We start from the raw sequence: 16696 nt of genomic DNA, 5'->3' as shown, positions 1-16696 counted from the left end.
TCTGTTTCATGAGAAACAGTGAACATTTGTAAATGTTAAAAAAGAAGGGCAACAAGTAATGCTACTACAATTTGATGAACACATACTGTATGTAAAGCTTTGGATACAGAATCTAATATTCTATTACAGTTTTCAGGTTACACACCACTAATGAGCTTTTAGAATGTATGCAAAAATAGTCACACTAATTTTAGTGTGAACTTGTTAACAGTAAATGAGGGAGAGATTCCTTTTCACGGACTCATGTGGGAAATTTTTACATAAAAGCAGACTTTTTATGTAAAATTTCTATTATTTAGTATTTTTCCCAGAAAATGTAATAATTTCAACCAAAAACCTCTCTATTTATTGTGAGATTTCCCCCTAATGTAGTGGTGTTAGTTTCATCAAATCTGCAAAAGGGAACTTTTTTGTAGCCTAACATGAAATACATGAAATTTTTTTTATTAACTTAAAATAAAAAATTACAAACAAGTCAGATATGATTTTTATATAATCTTCTCGTTATATAATCGTTATAAAAAAAAGCTTATGTAAGATAATGGATGCCAAGTGTTGGCATTATCCAGTAGTTCAAATGCACATAATCCATTCCAGGTTAGCTTGTAATGCAAAACTAAGGAATTATATTGATAAATGAAAGATATGGCTATGTTTTTTTATAGTTTAAGTAAATAAATATAGGTAAAACCATTTAGTAATTAGCAAAGAAACATATACTTCCTTGTATCATGTACTGACCAATGAAACAACATCTTAACATCGACAGTAACCCCACTTGAACTGAACAAAACAAGACATTAAAATTGTCATTAGCAAGTATAATATGGTAACAGCAGATTTAAGATCAATATCTAAAACATTTTTTTTGTATTTCTGTAAACATTTTTTTCTATCACTGACTCAAATCCTAAGACTGTTAAGTAACAAAATCAGTATTTGAAAACTAATGTTTAAAAACAGAACGCACAATCATTCCAAGTTCTTAATAACAAATTTTCCATGCAAATAAGCAAGGAAAAAAGCTTGAAGGTGCAAATGGTTCAAATTATAATAATTCACTTTGAAGTTCTGGAAAATTCAAATTTACATCCAGTACATGTTTTGAATGTACTGGATGGAAAGGCCATGACATCAAAAACACATTCTTCCATTTTGTTATTTTTCTATGAGAAGTTCTGGAAAATTCAAGTTTTCATCAGTACATGTTTTGAATGTACTGGATGGAAAGGCCATGACATCAAAAACACATTCTTCCATTTTCATTACTTTTTCCATAAAAGACAGTCCATGACAGACAGGTGCGGGCAACTGTGTTTGTCATGGTAAAAATAGCCAATCACAACTGGCAAAGTAAAAGTAGTCCAGTAAAGTTCAGAGGGTCAATGAATAAATTAATCCACCTTTTTTTTATACGCAGGGTCACATCTTGTGAAAATGTATGTTAAATCTTCAAAATAGTTCCCCCCCCCAAAAAAAAAAAACAAAACAAAAAAATATGGTTGTGTTTCCGACTTGTAGGATCAATAGGTGGGGATTTTAAATTTTTTTATTTTTACTAATTTTTAATTTGAAATGAAATAGATGTAACATCAAACTCAGAATACAATTAAACATGTAATAGACTTAGTCCATGACCAAGAGCACACTCACAAGTGTGTTTATAATTGATTCAAAATATATTTCTTCCACTCATTTGAGAAATTCTTTGTCTTTTCACTCATGGAGAATCCCAGATCTTCAATAGAGACTCATGTAAGAATCTATTATTCATGCTGCCCTTTTAAATAAATTCAAACTGGTAAAAAAAGTTAAACCACCAGAAGTATACATTGAAATGTTTATTTACGACAAAATCATATGAACATTTTGATTGCTGTCAAAGCTAATGTCACTCTTGCTTTCTCACAGAAAGAAGGTTTATTTAGTCAAACTTTGGTAGCTCGAACTCATTGAAACGTGTTCAAGTTATAGGGAGTTCGAGAAATTGAAGTTTGTATATTTCCTAATTTTTTTCATTGCTGGTCTGATTTCAACTTTATCGTTAGAAATTGCTTACTTCTTACAAAGTTGTGTTAGTTCGTGGATCTTTTTCATTTGCTTTTTGAAGATTATGTTGATTTGTTGACATTAAAAATGCTGTGTTCGCTTTTAAAAACGTTCAGAGTTCAATTTCTGCGGTCAATTATTTATTTTCATCCGATTTTCTTTCATGCTTTCATCATATTGTCGAAACATTCTCAAACTTCAATCAGTACTATGTTAAGATCAAAACTACCTAATTAGTGATGACTTAAATATTACCTGTAATTAACTAAAATGACACTGATTAATGATAGGGTTTCAGTTTTTCACACCTTTTATTACCCACGCTGACAAAATGTGTTTGAGATTGTGAGGGTTATTCTCTAAGATTTATCACTGAACGGACTGACTAGTCAGTTCAAGTGTTCGAGATCCATGGTTATTTATATTGATTATATAAAAGAAAATTTTGGTACTTTAAAATGTGTCCAAGAAATCCTGGGTGTTCGAGCCATCCGAGTTCGAGTGAGTGAAGTTCGACTGTACTACACCCCTTTAGCTGTAATCGTCCTTCAGTTAATTTGGTTGAGTTGGCTCACAGTTCCAGAGTTCAATCCCTCACTAGAACTGATGTGAATTTTGTTTGATGCATTATGCTCTACTGTTGTGATCCCTTTGATTTAACTGCTTTGCCATTAAAAAGGCACATTACTGTTGACTATCGCCAATGTAAGAAATAACTTTTACATAAAACATACTTCAGGCAAGTTAACACTGCTACTGCTGTTTTGCTTCATGCACAAGATTACTGAATTATGGTAGTAATTATCAAGATATATTGTATAACAAAGATTAATGCTTTGGTGACAATCTATAAAACAAGTCAAGAAAAGAAGTTAAACAAATGATCAGACTGAAGAACGTAAGTACCAAACTGTATATAGTTGAGGAATTCTTATTTTCCTGCATCATGTATGAGCAAGACTCTAAAGCTATGGTATCTTAGTGTAACTCTCATAAACTGAAAGTCCAACAGAATTATATTCATTGTAAATTACAATCAAAATTGCTACTTTAATTTGTAAACTGCTTCTAGTGAGAAGTAGTGATTTCTCAAGGTATCTAATTCCAAACAAAGCACTGAATATTTTATCAGTCGAAAGAGCTAACGAACTTTTGGAACAAATATGCAATTCAACAATTACTATGTCATAAAATCAATACAAAAGCAATGCAAAACATGCCATGGACATACAAAAAATTGACCATCAATATTGCTTATGGCATTAAAAATTAATTGGTTTCTAGTTTCTGGTCAATTCTTAAACGATTATAGACTTAGGTATGCACAAAAATGTGACTTAGGTTTGCACAAAAAATTGGTTTCTAGTTTCTGGTCAATTCTTTAACGATTTCAGACTTAGGTATGCACAAAAATGTTTATATATAACATTACAATATCCTAAATTCTTTTGATAATTTGTTTGTGAGGGGATACCAAAATTAAATTTCATAAGTCAATCAATAAAAAATTACTTTATATGTTATACATTTGAAATTTTTATGATGTTCAAAATTATAAAATTAGGTCACCTTCAAGCTTGTTCTCCTTGAAAATTTCACTACATAATCAGTTTCAGGAAACTTTATTATTAATTTACTAAATCAAATTCTAAAGTAAAAATTGGATCACATTAAACTTTAAATTGTTTGATTATATCAGAAGTGCTAACAATTTCTTTCTTCAATCTGCAATTTAACATTCACTTTTTTTACCATTTTACAGATGATGTGATTTAATAACAGACCTGCCTTTTTCTACATTTGTTTTCATTTTCAAAAACTTATTTATTTCTTAATATCTTTTTAATAAAATAAAAACAGACATGAACATCTTGTCAAGGACATCAGCAAAATAAATTTTTTCACTGAAAGCACATTGAACTTAAAAGACACGTCTTCTAAGTTTTCATGCAGCTGAAACTTCAAATTAAGCCTTTAAGTAGCACTCCACATAAGAATCATGCAAAATGTGATTCATGGTTGAAAATACATATTTTTATTTTTGATATTTTGTTTCACATGTCATAGCAAAAAGAAAGTTACATGTGGTTTTTCATATAACCCATGTTCATAGGAGATAAAAAATATATAGAATGCACTGTAGATTTCAAAATTAAGGGAGATAACTCTGTAAATGACACTCAAATACAATAGAATCTATTTTCAATGTTGATTATCTCCTAAAAGCAGGCATATATGAATGAATAATTACAAATTTCACAATATAGACGCATAAAACAACTTAATTACAAAAATAAAAATATGTAGCCTTTTTGGGGTGTATCACATTTTTCAGATTTTGCATGATTCTTACAAAGACAGCTACTTAATACTCATTATCATGTACCGGTATCAATTGTCACATTCATGTGGCAAATTTAAAAAGAAAATTATATTCTGATCATTAATGACCCATACATTATTAAAGGAAAGAGAGATAACTCTTTCATTACAATGGTCTAATAAAGGATACCATCATTTATTTTTCAGTAATAAGTTCATAATGTCAACCTGAGGAAAAATTTGTTCCTTCACAGGTGGGTTTTTTTCTCTTAGATATTCATTGGTTAAAATTTATTGACAAACATCTCCGAAGACCTGAGACATACATATGTAGTTAATGATAAAGTAAACAAGTACGCTTGTACAAGAATGACCATCCCTTTTCTCCCACGACTTGGTAGGAAAGCATACCATTTCTCATTAAACTGGAAAAATCATAAACATCTCAACAGTTAAAATGTAGAAATCGACTGAGAAAAAGTTGATAATATTCTTATTTGATTAGAATGACTTGTACTAACCACAGGTTATGTTATACCCAACAAATGGAAGAATTTTCTTACCTAAATTTTACATCACCTTATTGTTTGGTGTTGATTTTCATACATTTTTATTTTTCTTCGTAAGATTAACAATATGAAATTTCAATCGTATTAGAAAATATTTGCCTTATCTTTAGTCAGACTTGTATTGGAGAATGTATTTTTGTCTGAACAAAAAAACAAGGAAGCAACACCACATGTTAGTATTGAAATTTTGTTTTTTACTGTATATACCTTTCATGCTGGTTCATGCTCCCATTTTTAGTGGAGTCCAAGTTGCTCATTTGCTTTTGTTATTTTGTTTACTTTATGTTCTTTGTTTTGTATGTCTGTTTTCCATGTCTGGTCTTTGTCCCTGGATTACATACTTTTGATTACCACTATAACCTTGATTCCCTTGATTACTCTGTCACATTCTAGTACTGGCATGTCTGATTTATTTTTTATATATATTTTTTTTAATCCAATAATAAAATGCTGCACAATTGTCAGCATTTAAATTTTTTCTACTAATGATTTGTTTTCGATCAGAAATGTTTGTCTTTTAGAAATGGAAGCAGATGTGTTGACTGAAAATTAAGTTATTGTATCGAAAAAGATCCAGGTCTTAGGGAGGAGAATAAAAGGAAAGTGTGCATTGTAAAACACAACATTCTATCATGTCAAGCGTTAATTTGCCTATTGCCAAGAGTAATTTGATGATTTTTGTAAAACAATACTGATCTAGCCGATGAATTGTTTCATTTTTAATGTACAGTTTGGTGTTGGTTTCATACATTTTCATACATTTACATGAATTTTTTTTTGCAATTTAAATTTTGTACAATTTAAATTCAGTACAAGAAATACATGATATTTCAAAAATTTTATGGGTAAGTCCTGTCAAAGACATTCTTTCTTGCTAAACATTTTCTTATTTTTTTGCTCCTAGCAAATGATTGAATGGAAGGTTTTTACATTTAATTTTCAGACCAAACATTAAAAATGTTTTGGAGTTCATTCATCACTGTCAATGAATTCCAAGTTTCATGCAGATTTTACAATAGTAGAAATGGGGTCAATGTAATAAATCTAAAATCTTTGATGAACTTTTTGGTAGTGAATCAGATATGTGGTATTAACATTTTTTTTAAAGAGATATATAAACCAGTATCTTCTGACATACAAACTATACATTAAAATGTAAAACAAAAAATTGGCTAGTTCAGTATTGTTTTACAGTGTTTTGTTGAATGTATAAGAAATTGGGATAATAAGAAGTCAAACAACATTTATCACATTCAAGCTGAAAATTCCCATTTAAACATAAAAATTTACAAAAAAATTTAAGAAAGGACCATTGAAATTTTGATTTCATTAAAAGATGACCCATTCTTAATATTTTAATTCCAATCTCTTGGCACATTAAAATATTAGCCAAGTGATGAAAATAATCTGAAATGGACCTTGGCTTAGCTAATCATGCATTCCTAAAAAAAATTCAATAAGGTATTCATATGTACATAAGAAATGTAAGAATTGACAACAAAATTTCTGAAGACCCCAGTGCCTAAATGTTGGGTAAAAAAAATTGGCTTCTCTATTTCAATGATGCAGACATTGTAATGAGAAGTTTTTATTTATATCTTATAAGTACACAAAGTTCAACTTCAAGTCACCATCAATTGTAGACATTTTCTCCCCCATTTTCTGTAAAAAAAAAATGAGAGCATAAAAAAGTTAATTTTGAATCACAGAAAAATAGAACAGCTTCTACAACAGTTTTGAAAAGTTTTTTTTATTCATTCTGCCAATTTAGCCTTTACAAGAACATTAGCTTCTATTACATGGTAAAAATATTATTGCTTTTTATATGAAAATTCTAAGTTGAAAATTAAAAAAAAATTACTTTTTAAAAGGCTCTCCAGAGTAATATACTGTTATGCAACTTTCACTAATGCAAATTTGTCTACAGCGGTAATGAAACTGAACAGGTTTCCTATATACATAATGCATCATAAAGGCTATGCAAATGTTTACACTCATACATCAAGAGGCTTATTACTAATTCCAACAAGATTCTAAATAAGGATAGCCTTGAATCTATTTTACAGGACATGATTATTGAACAGTTCTTAGTGACCCTCCCACTTAAAAATCTATGAACATATTCACAGACATTGTATGAACGTATTATATATATTTCTGTGAAAATTGCCCTTTTACAATCAATTTCTATAACTAATTTTATTTCCATTCAGGCGCTATATAATAGCATATCAATACAGAGTTTAAGGCAGCAGTTCACATCTAATATAGTTCTTTTGTTTACAATATTTAAGCATGAATTAATTCTATGTAACGATACTTACATAAAAGACAGACACAGAATTTAGCAGTGTTTTGTTAAATGTATAAGGACAGTATATAGGGATTGAGATAACAGGGGTCAAGCACAATTTACCAATGCCCATTAAAATCAGAAAATTTCAGAAAAAAAGTTTAAGAAAAGACCATTGAAATTTTGAATTTCATTAAAAAATTACCCATTCTCAAAATTTTAATTTAAATCTATTGAAAGATGCTAAAAGAACAGATGTAGAACATAGCAAGGGTGGTAAGAAAAAAAAACAATTTTATTAACAGAGAGGTTACAACTAAATCAGCAAGCCTTAATCTACATATAGTTATCTGAGATTTTTCAGTCTCTATGTTGAATCTGGTCCCAGTACCACAAAAGTAAAAAAATACTTAAATCTGAGAATAATCTTAACTTCCATGGTAACTTCAATCAAAGTCTTTAAAACTGATGACATCACAAACAGTTGAAAATCACATGTGCTAATTATTGAAGATTTTTTGTTATGCTACACCTTATGTGATTTTAATTTTTACCATTGGCTGATGTTTTTTTTTAAGTCATGAATTTTGACAGATTACATCTAATATAAAGGAGAATAGATACGGTGAATATGACAAAGAGACAACCCCTATAGGATGACAAATGTCAGCTCAAAGCCACCAATAGGTCTTCAATGAACAACAAGGAAACAACCACACCACTGGGCAGGATCCAGCTGGCTTCAAAACAATGATATACACAGGTACAGTGAAATACTTGCCTGTATACATATATACTCCATACAGGTCACATTTACAGTTGATATATTCATTAGAAAAATAAGACCTCCATTTCGTTCTACATATCATTTTTTTAGGGAGAAAAAAATTAGATTATCTCCCTTTGTTAAATGCCAAAAAAAAACAATGTCACTTGTACAGTTAATATATTCATTATAAAAATAAGACCTCCATTTCGTTCTGCTTATTATTTTTTTAGGCAGAAAAAAATTAATTAGCTTATCTCCCTTTGTTAAATGCCAAAAAAAAAAACCAATGCACATTCACATTTGATGTTTATCCTATCTGAAAAAACAAGAGCAATGCTCTAAGCCCCCCATCTTACAACAGAAGTAAAATTTCATGGAATATTATTGTGGAAAGAATAATCTAAGTAGATTCAGATTATGTTGACCATATGACCTTTTATTCTATTTCGTTGAGGCACTGAGACCTTGACCTTGAACCTAATAGCCTTCAAAACGTATGTGTGACCTTAACTGTAGACCAACTGACCTCAAACTCACAAGGTATCTTCTTCACATCAGAAGCCTTCAACTGTCTAAATTCATTAAAATTCTATTCAGGATTTCAAAAGTTACGCATTTGAAACCAATTTTGGTTGGACATAATCTGAATTCTTTTGTAAAAGTTGGGAAACAAAAACATCAAAATCAATCCAGGAATTAACTAAACTTACAAGACATCTTGAAAGACTAACTGCTTGATTCTTATATACCCTGCATTTTGTTTCTTTTCTTTTCAAAGATTCATGGTCAAATTAGTAAAACAAAGATGGACAACCTGGACAAGAAGTAATTTTTATGAAGTTTTCACTCATAGCATACTGTAAAGTCAGAAATAATTGTGTCCATTGTATATTATGGAAATTTCTAATTTTTAAAATTGATTAAAAAAAAAAATTGACTGTTCATATGACAAACTAAGTCCAAATGTTAATTTGCAATCATTTCAATTAGAAGTAAGTCCCACAGCATCAGAGTGACATAGAATGACAATCTTACATAGGCATTGACAGAGTCTGTCCAGTTACTGTTGGTAAGATTCAAGAAGAAACACCATGGTGTACCAGCTACAAATGATCCCTTATTGTCTTCATATGTGGTAATCCTCAACAGGAAACCCTTCAACGAGTGTATGGATGCTGAAATGACAAACAAAAAAAAAAAATGACAGAACATATTTTTATACTTTTTCAAAGGTAGTAAAGGTAGTTGGATTAGTAACGAATCAGATACATAATTATTGGTAGGGGTTGATACCCAAGCACGTGATAGGGTTGCTTCCCACTTAATTTCATTAACTCACTACTTTAAGGTCACCAAGAACATCAAATCTAAAAAATAAGAGCGGCACATAAAAAAGTAAAATCAAAGCTATGGTTTAACAAGAACAAACATCACTGACATTATGGAATGCACTAAGTACATTGATAGCACCCCACATTCATCATTTCAGGGCTATTTCTTTTTTATTTGGGTGGTTGAGTCTTAGCCTTGTTACACCTGTAATAACCAACATTACAAGTAAACTCTCTCACAATTAGTCGATTGTATATGTTTCACCCAACAAGTAAAAACATTTTGTTTCCCTGATCCTTGTGAAAAATTGTCAAATTCAACTTTTATTTACCAATTGACATGCATTAAAATATCAACTGCACTCATTCTATCTGAGCTGTCAAAATGCATTGTTTGTATATTAACATGTAGTACAGCCATGGACTGAATGTACTGCATTATATAATTGTTTTAATTTTGAAGTTACAAATGTAACAATGTTTTGGGTTGTCAGGATGTCACTATCCTCAGGTCAAAATTGTTGCTTTCTTGCTTAAAACAATTTTTTTCTCCAAAACTTTGGTGTTTCAGTATAAATACTATAACAGTGCAATAATGAAACAAAAACTCAAATCTCAGCAGTCAGCCGGGGATTGATTTTACAAAAAAAATTTCCAATAGCTAAATTTCTACTAATTTCTACTAGCAAAATCAATGTTTAACTTGCATTTAGCAAGTATTTCCCTTAATTTCCATCACTGGCAGTGGCTACCATTTTCCAATAGTTTGTGTATCCGTTTTATGTCAAGTCAGTGCAGGGATTTGCAAATGTTTCAAAGTGTATGTCTTACATCATTAGAATGATCCCTTCTATTATAGTGGTGCCTAGATTTGTACTTCTTGCACAATTTAATATTTATCATAAACAATATGCTTGAATGAGATTCAAATTAGAGAAACCACAATTGCATTTGAATATAATATAAGGTGCGAAATGGCTTCGATTAAATGTAAAAAATAATAATGAATAAATGAAAAATAGCCACGTTTAAAAGGTAAAAAGGAACTATATACAAATAAAATACAAATAAAACGTCAACAATATAAAGAATATGGGCCCAAATTTTTTATTACAAGGTGCACTCCGAAATTGATCTTGATCATTGTATAGATGCGTCAAATTCAAGATGAAAAATTATAAAATTGTAAGTGTAGCTGATGAAAAGCAATTAAAAACAAAGTTATGGTGACTCTAGTTCAATGTTAGTTTTGACATTAATTCCAAAGGAATAGGCAGTCCCAAGAATTGTATTTGATTGGTCTTTTTTTTTTCAAGATAGAAATACCACTTCTAAGTAACAATTAGTAATACCTTTTGCATACATCCTGACAAACGTTCACTTCAAGAAAAATTTCAAAGAATATTCTTATTAAAAATTTCAACTAAAATAATGAACTCCCCATTTTTTCTTACATGAACAAACTCCAGTTATATCAAGCAATAAAGAGCTCAATTATGTGAAACCTATACCTCTAAATATACATGTATTTGATATAAATACTGATGTCTGATAATTACATTAAATAGAAATGTTGATGATTAAATTTATACTTATGTATACAATCAAATATTCTAAAGGATGTAGGGGCATCAAACTGATTTGCCTCAATTCAGGGTTAAGTTCTAAATTTATTCATATTAATTTGCATGAACCACTAGAAATAGAAACTTTCCAAACATAGGAACATTGCTTTCATATGTCTTTTTATATTGTGAAAAGAAACAATAATAAGAGAACATCAGTAAGAAGACTGGGCGAGAGAGGGCATCATGTTGGTTATGGAAGAGAATAGACGAGCTGAACTGGGAACTAGCAGACCACGAGAAGTGATTGGCCATCACTACTGAACCGCCAACCAGAGGAGTCGAAACATTCGAGGATGGTTGGAATCTACCTGAAGACACCAGAAGCTAGTCTCTAGATCAAGTTGTTAGAAATTGGAATCAGATTATGAAGTTTGAGTCAGCGACAGCAGATTTTTATCTGTAACTGTATATGTAATTCTAAACATTTTTCAGACAGTTTTTTACTTGAAAAATAAGAGCACACCATCAAATCAACTTTATACTCAAGATAAATAAGTAACATTGAAAGTACTTTGTTGTTGTTTCTTGAATATTGTTGTATGTCTATATTTTCTTTTCATTCAACTTTCAATTTTACAGTTTTGGAAATAGATAAGACAACTTAACCACTTTTTTGGGCTGGAAATAACCATTAATGCCCCTACTCCTTTGGTTTAGCATTTAATTTAAGTGAACAAACAAAATACCAAAACATTTTAAAATGACTTTATCATTTTAAAGTACCTGTTTATGGAAAGAAAGTGTCTAAATTTTTACAGTCATAACAAATCTCTAGCTAAGAATCAAGCCTCACAGAACCACAAAAACTAATAACAAAACAATTAATTTGCTTACAAGAATTAGTACTTTTACACAGTGATAGAAGGGCTTAAAATAGAAGGTGCAAGGATTCTTACGTCATAGAGAACCTCTCACTAAATACTATTTTTCACGATTATGACAAAGCCAAATAATCTATGATGTCAGGAATATCAGTGGTTTCCTGTGATTAATATACCTAGAGCAATAAGACAAGTTTTAATACCCAATTACACAGGATATTCTATTTTTTTACATTTATTCTAATACAGACAGAAACTTCCTGGTTCTTTGGTAGGTTAAGCATAACGCAAACATCATGGTATATAAAGACAAACATCAGATATTAAAGTTGAGATATTCAATGAAATTCTGAAGACAAAATGGAGTATTATTAAATACATTGCCAGAAGTTATTCACATCCTGTGGCAAAATATTAGGTATTTTATATTAATACAATGCAGCACATACTTTTTCAGTTTTTATTTAAGTGTTTGGTTTTTGTTATGGCTTTTTACAGTTTTTTGCTCCTACATCTTAGTCAGATCTCATGTGCCTATGTAAATTGAGAAACAAGATTTTGTAAAAAGAGTAAATCTAATGACATTACCAAAAACGCAAAAGTTAATGACATTACCAAAAAGGGCAAATCTAATGACATTGCAAAAAAGGGCAAATCTAATGGCATTGCCAAAAATGGCAAATCTTATGGCATTGCCAAAAAGAGCAAATCTAATGACAATTACCAAAAAAAACAAAAGTTAATGACATTACCAAAAAGGGCAAATCTAATGGAATTGTCAAAAAAGCAAAACTAATGACATACCAGGCTATGAGATGAGGTCTAGAACCGAGGGTCAATACCAGGCTTAGATTATATGGGACAAGCCAAACTAGTCTGTCAAAGTTTTTGTTCAGTTAAAATATACTAGCAACACTGACTACAGGGTATATACAGTTGTTAATATCATGCAGTCAGTTATAGCATCAATGCATAGTGGCCATTCATATGGTACGTAAAATGTTTTAGTATCAACAAATTCCATTATCAAAGAAAAACAATCTGCCAATTCAATATCTAATGTATTGGGTGCTTGGATGCATTTTATTTATCTACTAACTCATAGTCAATTTTAAAAAAAGTTTTTCTTGCAAGTAGTTTCACTGTAATATTTTTTGATTAATGAATCATTTGTTGGTATTTCATCATTTACACTTTTCCATTACATGGCAAAAAAATTATGTAATCTAAAGTTTCTTAACATGAAAGACAATCATATGTATTGAAATCTAGAAGAAAATAAAGGTGATACATGTCCAAGAGCAACCATTATCTGTTACATTCCCAGGCATAATTTGTCATATAACTTAATATACGTACAGGCAGACAAACACATTTAGAATTTCTAAGGAAAGTAAGTAAATTGCTGTCTTCAAATTTTCAAGGAATCAAATTTCTGAAGTTTCACAATGAAATCAAGTCTAACTCTACCAAAGTACACAGGAAAGAGTACATCACACTATTAGTCTAGAAATTGTATATACATCCACTAGATAATGATTAAGAACATTTCCTTACAATGATATGTATTGTAAATCTATAGGACAATATTACTCAAGAGATATTTGAGACTTTTTTTCAAAAGTCTGCCATTTGGAATATTTTGTAAGTCAGAAAAATGATGTCATGTTTTAAACTTGAATGTCATTTGGAAAATATTTAACAGATGGTGAACACTTTATTCAAATGTGAGTTATTTAGAATATTTATAATTATTATATAGATAGCAATGATTTACCAAGTGTTCCCAGTGTAAAAAATTTCAATAATTCACATTGTGAAATAAATTGTTAATTTCACTCTTGTACTTCGGCAAAAATGTCTTAAAATGTCAAAACATGAGTATCAATCCATCCTTCACCTAATCTAAAATTTATGTTGAAAATATCAACCAGAAATTTGTCAAAACACAAATATTAATCCGCCATTCACAAAACTTAAAATTTATGTTGAAAACAGCAATGGAAAGAGGTTCTCAGAAGCCTAAATCGCTCACCTGGTTGAATTTAGCCTTTCAAAGGCAATAAATTTAACAAGAAGTTTTGCAACAATTTTGACTCAAGAAGACTTTGATAGGACTTATCATAAGGATCATTTCAGAAATTGAAAGTTTCTTTCTATCTAGTATAGTTTTCAAGATAGTGGCTGAAAACTGTGAACTGGAAGACCTCTTTATCACAGGAGCCCTCGCCTCATTTGTTGGTAGTGATTTTTTTTTTTAGTAAATCAAATGTGTCTGTAAGACACTAATGATGCCCCTGCTCACTAGATTTGCCAAATTAGGAACATGTTTATTTTTGTACAAGACATGGTTTGCAGATTCAGAAATCCTTCCAAAAAATTGAGATACTCATGGTCTTTTGGTTCAGCTCAATCCTTCCAAGAATTGCAATGACAAACTGTTTCAGCACCATAACTTGAAAAATTTGGGGATCAATTTGAGGATCAGCAATATCTACATATTGTATCCTGGCCATACAGTGTCATGAAATTCTGTTTGGTAGTGTCATGACTAGTTGTGATGAGAAAAAGAGGACCAATGGACCAACTAACAGACACATAAAAAATGTTAATACCCCCCATAACAAATCCCTAATTTTGTTGCTGGGGATATATTTCTGACAAAAATTACTAAGTCTAACTATCACCCAGTTCCATAATATTTCATGAAATCAAGCTCCTATGACCTTGCACATCATCAGTAAGAGTAGAAACATCCTGCAAAAATATTTCAGATGTAGTTCAAAAACTACAGGAAGAGATAGCCATACAAGCCATGTAGCCTTACTTCTGATGAAAATAATTAAGTCTAACTTTTTTTTTCTAACACCAATTTCCGTAATATTTCACGAAAATCAAATTTCTTTGACCCTGCACACGTTCATCAATGATCATGTGTAGAAATATCCTGTAAAATATATTAGATGTTGTTTAAAAACTGTACGAGGAGATAGCCAGACCAGCAATGATCTGTATATTTCTGAGTAAAGTGACCAAGTGTAAATATCATCAATTTCGGTAATATTTCACGAAAAGCAAAATCCTTTGGCCCTGCACACCTTCATCATGTGTAAAAATATCCTGTAAAATATTTTAGATGTAGTTCAAAAACTGTACAAGGAGATAGCCAGAGAAGCCATATAGCCCTATTTCTGAGCAAAATGACTAAGTGTAACTATCCTATTTCTGAGTAAAATGAGTAAGTGTAACTATCACCAATTTCTGTAACATTTCACGAAAATCAAAATCCTTTGGCCCTGCACACCATCACGTGTAGAAATATTCTGTAAAATATTTTAGATGTAGTTCAAAAACTATACAAGAAGATAGCCGGAAAAGCCACGATCCATATATTTCTGAGTAAAATGACTAACTGCAACTATCACCAATTTCCATAATATTTCACGAAATATCAATATCCTTTGGCCTTGCACACCTTCATCATGTGTAGAAATATCCTGTAAAATATTTTAGATGTAGTTCAAAAACTGTACAAGCAGACAGCCTGACAACAATAATCATGTGTAATCCAGACAGACAGCCAGACAGACGGAGAGGGGTAATTTAACATGCCCCCCGACAGTTTGTCGCAAGGGCATAAGGAAAAAACAAGAGGCTTCCAGGAGCATGAATCCTTCACCTGGTTAAAGTTCGTCTTTCAAGGGCAATAAATTCAATAAGGAAAGGTCCAACAATTTTGACTCAAGAAGACTTTGGTAGGACTATCATAACTTATCATTTCAGCGATAGAAAGTTTCTTTCTATCTATTATAGTTTTTTTCATCTGTCAAGGGCAATAACTCTTACTGGGAGTCACCTGACAACTTTGATCCCTGAAGACTTTTGAAGGTCTTATAATAAGGGTCATTTCAGATATAGAAACAATTTTGCTAAACTTAATGATTTTGGAGATATATGTGAAAATCTACTGCCTGACCCCTTTGTTCCATTTTTAGTAACAGCAGACATGCTTTTTGTCGGATCAAAAATCCCTACATCAGTGCTATATACAGGAAACCCCAAAAAACATTTATACGAAGTTTAGTTCCAATTGGTCAAGTAGTGACAGAGGAAAAGATTTTTGAAAGAGATAACATTAAAAACAACAAAAAAACGTCAAAAAAGGACAATAGCTCCAACATGGCTAAACAGATTACAATGAAAATTTGACCATAGATAGATCTCATCATGCTGAACGCTTTAACTCTCTCATCTGAATTTGGCTAAACCAAACGGTTTTGGAGATATATGCGAGAAACAACTGTCTGACCCCTATGTTCTATTTTTAGTAACGGCAGCCATGTTTTTTCAACAGATCAAAAATCTCCACACCAGTTCTATGCAAGATACCCCAAGCAACATTCATACCAAGTGTGGTTACAATTGGTCCAGTAGTGTCAGAGGAGAAGAGTTTTGAAAAATTGTTAACGACAATGGACAACAAAGGATGCCAAGTAATGGCAAAAACTCACATGGCCTTTGGCCAGGTGAGGTAAAAACATCATTTTTCCCCTTTCAAGAGCAATAACTCTTACAATGAGTTGTCTGACTTTTATCCCTGTAGACATTTGAAGTCCTAATAATAAGGATCATTTCAGCCGTTGAAAGATTTAGCTTAAACCTAATGGTTTTGGAGATATATATGAAAAATTACTGTCTGACCACTATCTTCTATTTTTAGTAATGGCAGCCATGTTTTTCGATGAATCAAAAATCACAAGAAACATTCATACCAAGTTTAGTTCCAATTGGTCAAGTAGTGTCAGAAGAGAAGATTTTGATAAGTTTGTTTGTTTGTTGGGGTTTAACGTCCGAGCAGCAATATTTCGAAATTTTGATAAGAAAAAACATTAAAAATAGTAAACAACATTTAAA

At 30.9% G+C, this 16696-nt stretch overlaps 1 protein-coding gene across 2 annotated transcripts in view; it reads right to left on the bottom strand.

Moving 5' to 3' along the window:
• Positions 1-16696, bottom strand: part of LOC148627321 (uncharacterized) — a 110289-nt gene that overhangs the window by 43260 nt on the left and 50333 nt on the right. For both annotated transcript variants that reach the window (XM_088571315.1, XM_088571316.1), the window contains one exon: positions 9038-9177. In XM_088571315.1, coding sequence (XP_088427441.1) covers positions 9038-9177 — 140 coding nt within the window. The remainder of the gene's footprint in view (positions 1-9037; positions 9178-16696) is intronic.

Source organism: Perna viridis, chromosome 1 (assembly GCF_037379345.1).
Source record: "Perna viridis isolate PV_CMFRI_1.1 ecotype Kerala chromosome 1, ASM3737934v1, whole genome shotgun sequence".
Taxonomy (NCBI): domain Eukaryota; kingdom Metazoa; phylum Mollusca; class Bivalvia; order Mytilida; family Mytilidae; genus Perna; species Perna viridis.
This window is presented reverse-complemented; position numbering and strand designations above follow the sequence as displayed.